General features: G+C 41.3%; 1 protein-coding gene across 4 annotated transcripts in view; it reads left to right on the top strand.

Moving 5' to 3' along the window:
- The window catches only part of PBX1 (PBX homeobox 1), a 329,043-nt gene that overhangs the window by 233,467 nt on the left and 82,957 nt on the right, over nt 1-12,619 (top strand). For all 4 annotated transcript variants that reach the window (XM_043450585.1, XM_043450602.1, XM_043450579.1 and 1 more), the window contains exons 4-5: nt 417-607; nt 7,887-8,022. In XM_043450585.1, coding sequence (XP_043306520.1) covers nt 417-607; nt 7,887-8,022 — 327 coding nt within the window. The remainder of the gene's footprint in view (nt 1-416; nt 608-7,886; nt 8,023-12,619) is intronic.

The raw sequence follows: 12,619 nt of genomic DNA, 5'->3' as shown, positions 1-12,619 counted from the left end.
ATGCCAAATTGAATATTTGGAAGCTTTAGCATAACAGAAATAAGGGCAAAGCAGAAAGTTCATGCTGTTTTCGACTTCAGATTCTCTTTAGCTGTTAACATGGGAGTGAAGGGTTGTGAAGTTTTATACTAACATACATGTCCTCATCTTTCATAATAGTAAAATCATGAAAAAAATTGATTTTGAAAAACTATTGTAAGTTTTCTTCTCCCCTTTAAAAAAATCCACATAGTGATGAAAATTATAATCAAATGGGCTGAAAGGGGTTTCTGGGCATCTCTCTTTTTTTTTTTTTTTTGACAAAAATGCCACAAGCTAGCCCAGTTTTCTTTACCTGTACACATCTCTAGAAAGACCTACACAGCCTCACAGCAAGGACCCTTACCACGCCCCGTGTCTGTCCTCCTCCATTCCAGGCATGTAATGAGTTCACCACCCACGTGATGAACCTCCTACGGGAGCAGAGCCGGACCAGGCCTATTTCCCCAAAGGAGATCGAGCGGATGGTCAGTATCATCCACCGCAAGTTCAGCTCCATCCAGATGCAGCTCAAGCAGAGCACGTGTGAGGCCGTCATGATCCTGCGCTCCCGGTTTCTGGATGCACGGTGAGTGCCCAGGAGAGGGCTGTCCTTTGGGAGAACCGCTGATTCAGGGTTGGAGGCCAAGGCTGGCCCTCTCCAGAGGCCCCGCAGTGACTGTGTTCAAGGCTGAGCCAAGCAGTAGCCTGAGAGAGGTCAGGGAAGGGAAGGCTGCAGGGGTGGATAACCATGGGTTTTATACAACTCCAGGAAAATGTGGGGATGGGATATTATTTATGGCCACTGCTACTCACTCTGCATAAGAAATGAGGATTATTTAGCAACAGGGACAGAAGAAGCAGGACTTTTTGGTTTCATACCATTAGTGGCCTCTTTCACAGGAATAGGTTGTAACTATAAGCCCGTAGAAGGCTAACCAGATATTGCAATGACATCTTTTCTTCAAGAAAGATGGTTCCAGTTGAGAGCTGGGAATCTCTGCCACACTTTATGTTGGCAGAGAGGGCACCTAGTTAGCTTCAGCAAATATTTATAACTAGATTACCATGTGTCGTACTCTGGGCTGAGTTTTAGCGACACAAAAATGAAGATGATGTGGTCCCTTGGGTGTGGAGGGGCAAGGGACTGGTCTCATGTGGGCCAGATTTTCAATCAAGATTTAAAATTTTCTCACAAGTACACTAACTTGTGACCTAAGTTGTGAGTTCAAAGAATCCAGTTGAAACCATGGATAGAAAAGTCCTTTAGGACAAAAGCTAAGACTATGGAACAGATATCTTTGTCCACTACTCTCTACATTGGTGGATTTGTGCAAATCCCTTTGATTTCTTTGGCTTCTGTTATCCAGCCTGTAAGATAGTGCTAGTCATATCTTTTATGTACTCTAGAAAGTGGTGTTGATAATTGATCTAATACATGAGTTTTCAGTGTATGGATATCCTTTGTGATCCACAGCTCACCTTAAATTAGTCATCTTCTATAAATGCAGATTTCATCATTCATTGTTTCAATTCTTGAGTATAATCCCAATATATGATTTTTATTATAAAAACACTAGCTATGTCACGGTCATATACCATTTAATGATCTGTAGTTGAGTTCCTTTTCAGTCAGACACACAGCCTCTCTGCTTTTTCATTTTTTTCCACCCTAGAAATCATGCACTGTTCAGCTCCTTTCCCTATGCTTTCCTCTGTCTGCACAACTGTGGTCTTTACAGTTCACAGACCTCTTTAAAGCTCCCTGGCATCTCCTCAACTCCCTTTCATTCATTGTGTTTTGGGTTATGTGGAATATGAAATAGGAATGTCAGCCAGCAAACTGTATCTCTGGGCTAATAGAAATACATAAAGTCAAGAGAAAGTGCAAATGAAGAGAGCTTTCCACAGCGGAGCACAGTGCTGGGGAAGGAAGGCACAGGCCTGCTGCAGCGGGGCACCCCGACCCCAGGTATCTCCCTGGCCCTGTGGCCTGCTGCTGGCCTGGCTTCTTTCAGCAGGCTGCTCCCCGTGGCATGAAGTGCAAGTGACTGGTGGCCTGTGTCTGGGTCTTTCCCCTGTGTTCTGGCCGCCACACTCCGCATGTGTTGTTTACATCCCCCCATGGTAACTCCCCTCATTAAAATGCTGGTGTTGGCATTTACGTTGGCAGATATTGGGGGCAAAAAAAGTTGGGCCCCAACTGGGTTCTTTTCAAGAAAGAATAAATTAGAGAGAAAGGAGGAGCAGAATCATTTTCTCATAGGATTTCTTCTTTCAGGAACTCAGCTGTGCCCAGTTGAAGGTCAGACTCCAAAAGACATGAAACTAGGCAAGCTTTGTACACAGTTCCTTTCACGTCCATCAGCTTTTGCCTAGATTGTTCTAGTTGGCACCAGAAGGACAGTCATCATAAGAGAGGATCTTTTTCCTGATTTGGTTGCAACCTTTGAATCATTGCCTCTGAGTCAAGGTTCAAAACTAAAACAATTAACCAATTGTCATTGTTATAGCATTTATTTTGAGGGTGTATTTAGTATCACTGAAAGAATATGACCCCAAATGCCAACACAAGGATGAGCAAATGGTTTTTCCGGCTCAAAAATGAATGTTTGCCTGGACTGCATGATTGAAGTAGTTAATATCATTGCTTCTAGCGCTATCTGTTATTGGGAAAGCTAGTTAAACACACTTTAGTAAGAAAGACACACTCACTGTTGATATTTACGTGCTGCTCTAATCCATGCATCTGATGGGCAGGGCTTCATTAAGAAAAGATTTCATGGAAGACAAATGAAATACAAGGGAGACTTGATTTAGTAACAGGATTAGTCTTCATAGTATAATGCAGAATTGAATGTTACAGCTTTGTTGTGTAACATTCCTTGTATTTTCTGCTCTTGAAGAACAGATTACGACAAATTTAGCAGCTTAGACTAACACAAAGTTGTCTCACAGTTTCTGTTGTTCAGGAACAGCAGGTTAACCTGGATCCTCTGCCCTAGTCTCACAAAGCTGTGATCTGAGGCTGTGCTCACAGCTGAGGCTCATTCCCGTGGGAGCAGAATTCAGTTCCTTGTGATAGTAGGACTGATGTCCCCAGCTCTTAGAGGCCACCTTCCCATTGGCAGGGCTTACTGCTGCTTCCTTTCTTCCTGGGTAATGTCACCCTCTTACGGCTTTAACCGGATCTCCCATTTCATTAACACAAAGTCAGCTGATTAGTAACTTAATCATAGGAATGATATCCTATCGTTTTCACTGTCCCCCCAACACATACATTCAAGGTCAGGGGGAGTACCCCAGAGTGGAATCTTACAGATCTTCTTAGGAGTCTGCCTTCCATACTCCCCCGCTGAGCACTTAGGCCAGGTTTTGTCCACTTGAGTCATATCCTTCTTTTCTTCCTTATGTTGATTTAACTGTGCCATAAAAGTTTAACTTAAAAATTCTACTCATTCATTCAGTCAACTTTTATTATTACATGTTTTATATCAAGCATAGTGCTGTGATAAGTCTTTGAGATAGAACTTGTAAACCTTCTTAATGATTTTCAAGCAATACAATAATTTTAACTTTGTTTTTTAAAAAATAACATCTTGCTGGAGAAAGCAGCAAGCACATGGTTGGAAATATACCTCTGCACTCCACCGTTCTAGTTAAGGTTATAGAAAACAATTACAAAAGAGGATTGTAAGAAAGGAAAGGACATCCAATATGATCTGGCTGAACTGCCACTATATTTAGATTTATTTACTTCTCTAACTGAGTTTTTACTCTTCCAAATGCTGTATTAGCCTCTGGAATGACAAAGATAAGAAGAATACACATAAATGTGGGTCCCACCTTCAAGAACTCATAATCTCCTGGGACAGGTGCTCTTATAACTGAGCATAAAGCTGCAGGTGATCACAGGAAATATAACTGCCAAATTCACCCAGAGCGGAGAGAGGCTGGAGAACTGGGGAGAGGCAGACACTGCTGAATCTCAGAGGACCATGATATTTAACAAATAGAAGGAATCACAGAAGCAAAGTAAACAACACAATTCAGCTTCGACAGGCATTACTGACTGGGATGCTTACTATGTGTTGGGCACCAGGGTTTCAAATACATGTGAAACACGGCTCCTCCCCTTGAGGATTTGCTGTTTAGTTGGGAGGACACGTGTAAAGCTGTGGCAAATGGTGTGGGAGAGAAATACACAGAGAGGTATGAAGAGGCATGGGAGCATGAACGCTGTGTGTGTCTTTGGGGAACAGGGGAGCATATGATGAAGCTGGATGAAATTAGGAAGAGCATGTGTAGGACTGGAGGGAAATGAGACCCTGGGGAAGGGCTTGATCCACTGAAAGACCTTAACTGTGCCAGCAAAGACTGCGGATTGTCCCGTGCAGCAGCAGAAACTCTGAGCTGTGTAAGGAAGGAAAAGGGGAACGTTCTCAAATTACACTGCTTGGGTTCAGATTCTTGCTATAACCCTGACTACATCTGTGATCTGGGATAAACGGCTTATCCTTCCTAAGACTCAGTTTTTGTGTCTCCAAAATGGGAATAATTCTATACACAGGAATAAATAAGATAACATATTTATAATATAGTGTCTGGAGCATAGCATTCACACCATAATTCAGCTTTAATATAATAAGGATCACTATGGTATATTAGTATAAAATATAGTATATTATTATTGCTATCATTATTATTTTCATGATCAGATCCATGGTTTAGAGGAATTCCTGTGGTGATTTTCTTAAGAATTAGCTGAGGCTTGTGCTTCTCAAACTGGGGCAATACAGAATAAGTATAAAATACCTTCCCTATTTTACTCAAATATTTGGAGAGAAATATGTTCAGATAAACATTCGTATATGAAGGAATAGATTAAAGAAAGAGGTGCTGAAGACATTTAGGGCACACGATGGTGTGCCCCATGGCTGAGAGTCCAGGCTCTCCTTCCAGGAGAGCTATTTGGGCATGATTTCAAGGAAGCGTCAGCCTACAATTGTACTGTCTAGTCTGTGGCTTCTTGATTTTTATTGTATATTAATTAATATATAAGTAAACAAAATGGAAAATTTTAGCTCTCCAGTTTTACACATCTTATTTCAGCCACTCAACAGCAGCTGCTGGCTACTCCAATAGGAGAACAGAGAACACTTATTTTCCTCATTGTAGAAAGTGCTGTTGGACAACTTTAGTAAGGCCATTATACAATAGACCGTAGTTCCTCTAAACCGGTTTTAAAAAAAAGCAGTGACACTGAGGATGGAACAAAAGGGATAGATTTGAAAAATAGAACTGGTAAGACTTGCTCTGGGGCCAATCATCCAGTGAAGGGTAAAGAGTGAGGGGAATTGAGAATCACTCCCAGGTTCTGGTGTGTGTTAGGTACTCAAATAGTTAAAGAATGAACAAACAATTGAACGGATGAGCAAATTAGCAAATATAATGAACTTTGTGTCTATGGTGGTATTATTATATAATGTGGGAAGAAATGAAAATGAAGTTGGTTTGAGTGAAATGTGATACTTGTCTTAGAAACAGTTTGTTGGAAGTGTCTGGGATATGCAGTGGTAAATGGACGCAGTGGTAAATGGGGTATTGGCTCTTAGGAGAGGCATTTGGGCTCTCCTTTGATTTGAGATAACATGTCTGATGGTCTGTGGTGCCTCCACTCCTCATTCTTGAATCACTGTGATTCCAAAGCTTCATTCCTAAAATTTCATCGACTTCCACATTTCTTACACTTACCTGGATACCCAAGAATCAAAGCTTGTGGTTGGCTTGAAATAACAAGTGTTAACTCACCAAGCTGAAAACATTTCCAGCCGGAGCAAAGAAACCAGGCTTCTTAGTTCAAATAACCTTATTGTCAGAAGTCTATTATTTTCCCTGGGTTTCTTGAAATTCTGTAAACTCCTGATTCTGGGGTTTCAAAGGCCCTGGATTGAGACAGGCCCTGCAAGAGATGACCAGTGCGGCCATCAGAGAAGATGCGACCACCCAAAGGAGGACTGCGCGTCCCCAGGAAGCGTCAGGAACAGCTGTCTGTACAATCCCAGCACCCCAACTCATTCCACAGAGGCTTCCTGTGAGTTCAATTGGAAGAGTCCCAAGAAATACACTGTAATGCTAATGCAAACAACTCCCAATTAGAGGAGCCTTCAGGGGCCACTTCCCCAGGCCTAAAACAACTGTTTTCTTGAGGCCAAGAGGAAGCCAGAGGTTATCTAAAGACTAGCCTGGAGACTGGGTTAGCCACTTAGCTACCTTCCTCAAATTCCCATCATGCAAGAGCTTTTAATACATATCTCCTTTTTAGTTGGGCCTTTTAATCTAATCTGCCCAGTTTCTGATGCTGGGTGACCCAGAAACTCAGCATGATTTGGGAGAGTGACTTGGGCCTGGCATAATCTGGACAGATGTGGTTAATACCTATGGACAGATGGTGTTCATCTGGTAAAATCAGGCACTTTATTGTGTTAATTAATCCAAGTGGGACCCTAAAAATACAATATTAGCTGAATTTTCTGTCTAGCAAGGCGATCAGTGCTTTCCGTTGGCTTAAATTGGAAAACCTGATATCCTGGCATAACCAGGGATGTTCTGGAATTTTTTTTTTTTCCCATAAGGAAAAGGTTTTGATAAAAGCAAAAAGGCAAAAGTGCTAAGGAGCTAATTTGAAGATAGAGGCCCTGCCCCCTCGAGGAGGGCCTGCAGACAGCTGTGCGGAGTCCAGCATCCCTAAGCAAGCCCCAGCTATCCCCAGGCCTTAGCTGGGAAGAGGCCATAAAGTGATTCTCACTTTAAATTAGTTCAATTAGCACTTTTTTTTTTAAAGTATAAAAATGCTTTCATTCAAAGAGTGGTTTTCTTCCTTTTAGCAACCTGTATGTTAAAAAGATTTCTCTGGACTTGTGTTTCACCATTTAGCAGCTGTTCCTTCTTAAGAAGTACCGTTTCTCTTCTTTTAAGGAAGGTCAAGCAGTCAGGGGGTTAATTTCCATCCATTCCTGCCCCTTCCCCAAGCCTTTTAAAAATGTTGCATGCGCTTACTTGGGGATAGAATAGAGAGAAAATGATAACTTATTTTTAACTTATGGCTGCAGAATCTCTGTGTAATTGCCAGGAGGCAATTTGTATATAAAAAGAGGCTGGGTTTTGTACTCAGGCAGACTTGAATTAATATTTTAGCTCTGTAATATACTAGCTGAGCAACTTTTAAACTCAGCTCTTCATTGGTAAGTGGGAATAACCGTAGCTACCTCACTAGTTGTGAAAAATGAATAATTTGTATTGATGGCTCTGAAGGATCAGATCTGAGGCCTGGGGCCTGGTAGGAAGAATCCCCAGGAAGTCCCAGCATTTGTCCTGTACTAGGCACTGTGCTGAGACCTGTCTATATATTAATATGATCTCATTTCTCCCTTCCTCTCACCCCATGAGGTTGCTTTGACTCTTTTGACTGTCATTTGAAGAAGCTAAGGTTTGGAGAGGCATTCCAAATCACCCAGCTGGTGTTCGATTTGTCTGGGGCTCAAAACCAAGATGGCAGGTTTTGAAACTTCCTGCTGCTCACCTCTCTGTATAAATAGGTGTGACTTGGGGCGGTGGCGAAAAAAAATAAATAAAATAAATAGGTGTGACTGTTCTGCTCAGTGTCCCACGGTGAGCACAGTGAGGAATACAGCAAACACCTTCAGAAATGCTTTCCGCATCCGGCCCCTCAGAGCACGTCTCCTCTCCTTCACTCAAAAACATGTCTTCTCCCAAATGTGGATCCTCTCCTCTCCCTTTTTCTATGTATTTGTTGTGAACGTCTTTTTTTTTCCCTTGTCATTGTGATTTCCTTGCTCTTTATGAAGGCGGAAGAGACGAAATTTCAACAAGCAAGCAACGGAAATCCTGAATGAATATTTCTATTCCCATCTCAGCAACCCTTACCCCAGTGAGGAAGCCAAAGAGGAGTTAGCCAAGAAGTGCGGCATCACAGTGTCCCAGGTAAGACATCCTCAGAGGACTCAGCCCAAAGCCTGGCCGTGGTGGTGTTTACACGGCAGGGTCTCGGAAGCCTGGCTTTCCTGAACTTTCATGCCTTATAAGTTCCATCAACTAAAGCCTTAAAACGGCAAGGTCAGCTCATGGTGTGTATAAGAAAGTCTCCAGGGAAGTAACCTGGAAAAACCAGCAGACATAGAAGACTTAGTGGAGTAAGTTAAAGCAGGGTTGGCCCTCCTCCCTCTCTGCTCCCCCTTTCTTCAGAGAGATGAGGATTTCTACGTTGACTTGGAGAGCTACCAACACTTCTCATGTCATTTTCTCAGAGATAATTCCTTGGCCCCTTTTTTTTTTTTTTTGCCTAACTCAGGAACTTTTTAAGAGTCAGTGAATGGAACTTTTAAATGAAAAGGACTCAAATGTCCTCTCTGGATGTCCTCAGTCTGTAACTGATGGAGTGTAGGAATTTTAACATGTCACTATGATTGCACTGGAATGATTGCACAAAATGTCACTGAGTGTCCCCTTTCCCCCAAGAGCAATAACCATAACAGGTGCCTGTTGACGTGGAAAGATACATGACATAAAATTTTTATGGACCTGGAGTCTTCAGCATTAATATGAAGTAGAAAAGGAGGCAAGTTTTATATGTATCTACTTTTTTTCTCTTTGGCTACACCATGTGGCTTGAGGAATCTTAGTTCCCCGAGCAGAGATTGAACCTGGGCCCTCGACAGTGAAAGTGCTGAGTTTTAACCACCGAACCAGGGAATTCCCATCTACATTTTGTCTACTCAGAGAATCCACCCATACTTCTTATTTGATCGGAACCTCAAATGCCAACACCAGTCTCAAGTTGAGACCAGTAGTGATAGTTCTGAAATCTCTCAGAGAAAGTTTTCCTCAGAATTATGTCACATGCAAAAGGATTAGATGTACTGGTATTTACAAAAAGGGTGAGGGTGAGGGGGAATTGGAGAGAAGAGGCCTACTTTAGTAAGAAACTTCACTTACCATTTTCCAAAAGAAGTAGATGCTGTTTTTTTGTGAGCATCTAGGCTTCCTTGAATTGAATCCTGGCTTCTGCTATTCCCACCAGCTGCTGATTCCTTCAGCCTGTGTTTAGCTTAAGCAGAATTGGGTCTAGTCAGAATAAAGAACTCCACGCAGAGGATCTGCAATGAAGATATTGCCAGGGTCTCCCCAGCATGCTGTGGGTGATTTTGCAGCAGTCTTGAAAACCTCCTTTCAGATAAGTTAGAAAGGATTGCCTTATCCTTTTCAACTTGGACCTTCCTCAGGTACTTGGACCTAGCTGAAGGTCGTTTCTAGTCTTGGCAACCCTAGGGAAGTAGGACATCAGTGGTCTAAATTCAGGTGGTCTGGTATTATCTAGGTTTCTAACCATTCTTGTCCAAATCTGGACCCATTGTCCACAAGAAAAGATAACTGATGTTTTTTGATGCTTGCTGCATTTTTGCAGAGTAGTTCCAGGTGTGAACCACATCACAAACAGTGGATTTTAGTCATAGAATATTCTGCTATTAAAGCTGAAAATCATTATATTGTTTGAATTCAGAATCTGAGACTTGGAATTCCAAATGCCTATTGAAATAGAATGAATTTTCCAGGATCTAGTCTGCATTGTATCTGAATAAAAAATGGAATCTTGGCCTATTCCAGCAACCTTTGCATCCTTCATTATGGAAATCCAGGGTGCAAATAGTTTGTTCATTGAAGTGATTTATACATATATTGCATCACCTTTGTCTTTCCCCGTCCATCCAAAGGCCATATCATTCTACATTTCCCATTACATCACTTCTTCCCAATCATAACCAGACTGTTTTACCATTGCTGAACAAGTTTCAGTGGGAGACAGTATGGTATCATAGAAAGAACCTTTGCTGGGAGCATGTTGACCCATGCTGAGTCAACCATGGGATTTTAAGGAACTCGCTGTTTCTATTTGGGTTTGGTTGCCTCATCTATCAGTCATGGTTGGTTGGACCACATGATATACTAAATCTCTGTCTCTTGTTCTCAAATCTAGTAGATGCCTTTGACTGTCATCTTGGGTTTTTTGTTTTGGTTTGTTTGTTTCTTTGGGTTAATAATAACCCCTCCATTTTGAAATTCTCCTACTTTGGCTTCCTTGACATTGTTCTCTCTGGAGTTTCCTCCTTCCTCTTAGGCCTCTCCTGCTGAGTCTTCTTAGAGGATCTTCCATCTCTACATATCCTAAAAGTATTGTTCTTTCTTTAGCTCCATCTCATCATGTCCCAGCCCATTAACTATATTCTGACATATATTTTTTTTAAAATTCACTTACTAATAAGTCTTCCTTTGAATCCCAAATGAAAATGTGTTCGTACATTGAAACCTCCCATATGTTTATATAGATATATGTGTGTACATATATATAGGTATAGATAGATATAGATATATCTGAATCACTGTGCTATACACTTAACCCTAACCCAATATTGTAAATCAACTACACTTTATTTTTTTTTAATTTCTTGGGTCTCACCCCAGTCCTGAATAAGAATTTCTGTTGGGAAGGAGGGCCTTCCCAGTTGGCACGGTGGTCAAGAATCCACCTGCCAACACAGGAGTTGTGGGCTCGATCCTTGGGCTAGGAAGATCCCCTGGAGAAGGAAATGGCAACCCACTCCAGTATTCTTGCCTGGAAAACCTCATGGACAGAGGAGCCTGGCGGGCTACAGTCTGTGGGGTCACAAAGAGTCAGACACAGCTGAGCACACATGCATGAATGGGGAGCGGGAAGGAGAAGAAGCTAGGACTCTGTCTTAATGAGCCCTCCAAGAACCCCTGACTTTGAAACTTTGAAAAGTACTGTTCTACACATTTGATTGGAGTGATCCCCTCCTTGCTCACAGCTGCAAATATACTTCTCTTAGAATATCCCCATGAGACTTCTCTACTAGGATGCCAAACTCATATATCTCACTTTCCACCAGACTTCACCATGGCTCTGCCCGTGCCAGATTGTTCAGAATGTGAATCAAACCTCTGATTCTATACATTGTTGCGGGCATATCATAGCCCCCTAGTGGTTCACGTAGGAAATGCCTGAATTGACCCTCCATCTTCCCTATATATGAGGATCTGTTCTCCTGTAGAAGGTAATCATCTAGGAATGGTCCGTTCTCCACCCTTTTCCTTCTCACCTTTCATGTAACTGACAACAGGCATTTCCCTTCCTCTTCAAAAGTCATTCCAAACTATCTTCATCTTTCCCACTTTCTTCCAGCTCATCCCGTTGCCTCAGAAAAAACTCTCCCTGCCTCTTTTCCTCTCTGTTCCTCTTAAAAGTAAAAAAAACCAACCATGATTATGATTGATTCCTATGAATAGTGAAAGTTACATCAAGAAAAACATATGAGTTTGAGAATGAAATTAGATAGGCAGCAGTCCTTAAATGGACTCAGAAGTGCCTTTCCTCTTCTAGTTTGACTCTTACTGTAGGCCCCAGTGTTTACAATAAATAAACCTTTTTCTGAATTTTTTTTCTCTCATTTACTAATATTGCAATGATATGGTTTGATTTTTACAACAGAGGCTTGTCCTTTCTGCTATAGTATAAGCTATTTAGGTCTATTAGGGCATAGCCCTATAAGATTTAAAATTTAGCTATTGCACTTTAAAAATAAGTTTAGTTTTGCAAGAATTTTCTTTATCTGCCATTGTTGGGATAAATTAAGTTACATGTAAAGCTGTGGTACATGTGTTACCAACTTTTCCTTTCCTCATCAAATTCATGGTTTGTTTTGTAATTGTATAAAATCACATTTTAGTTTGAAATCACATCTGGAATATGGAGTATGAAACTCTTCCTACAGCAGGAATCATGGGAATACAACTTGAATTTCACTGTGTTTCCACTTGTCTCTGGCAGAGGTCTTGGTGTTAAGGGAAGGGAAGGAGTAAGAATCCAGCCAGGACAGCCACTGTGAGCCATGTGAAGAAAATAAATTAACAAATGGAAGTCAATCAGGTTTATTTTGTGTTTTGGCATTAACAGTTAAAGCCTGAAATGCAAAGGAGTAATCGGCGCTGTGCTTCAGGTTTTCCTTATGTAGATAACACCAAGCTTCACACAAAATACTTAGTGAAATTTATTGGGTTGAATTATATTGATCCTAAGGTCAGCGGTAGTACAGTGCAGCTAGGAACCTAGTCCATGTTAAAGTTACTTAACTAATAAAAATGGGAAATTAATCCATCCATGAAAGCACCCATATGTTGATATAGATTTATATGGATATTTAAAGGTCTGTGTATTTTGATTGCCTAGAGTCAGCTTTAGCATTGGTAAGTAACAGGCATTTCTCCTGAAATGCTAAGTTTTTTTAGTCATATATTTGCGAGGTAAGCAGATTTAAAATGCTTGCCCTAAAGTAAAACGGTCCTAGTTAAATGAGCAGCTCCTCCATAGAAAAATCTTTGTCACAATGGATTTCCTAGATTGTGTTATATTAAGCAAGAGAATCTCGTTTTACATAGTTGTTCCTCTCCAAGCCCTTTCTTCAGATCTTATAACTGATGTTGAGAAATCAGAGCTAGGATAAGACCA

Source organism: Cervus canadensis, chromosome 2 (assembly GCF_019320065.1).
Source record: "Cervus canadensis isolate Bull #8, Minnesota chromosome 2, ASM1932006v1, whole genome shotgun sequence".
NCBI classification, from domain to species: domain Eukaryota; kingdom Metazoa; phylum Chordata; class Mammalia; order Artiodactyla; family Cervidae; genus Cervus; species Cervus canadensis.
This window is presented reverse-complemented; position numbering and strand designations above follow the sequence as displayed.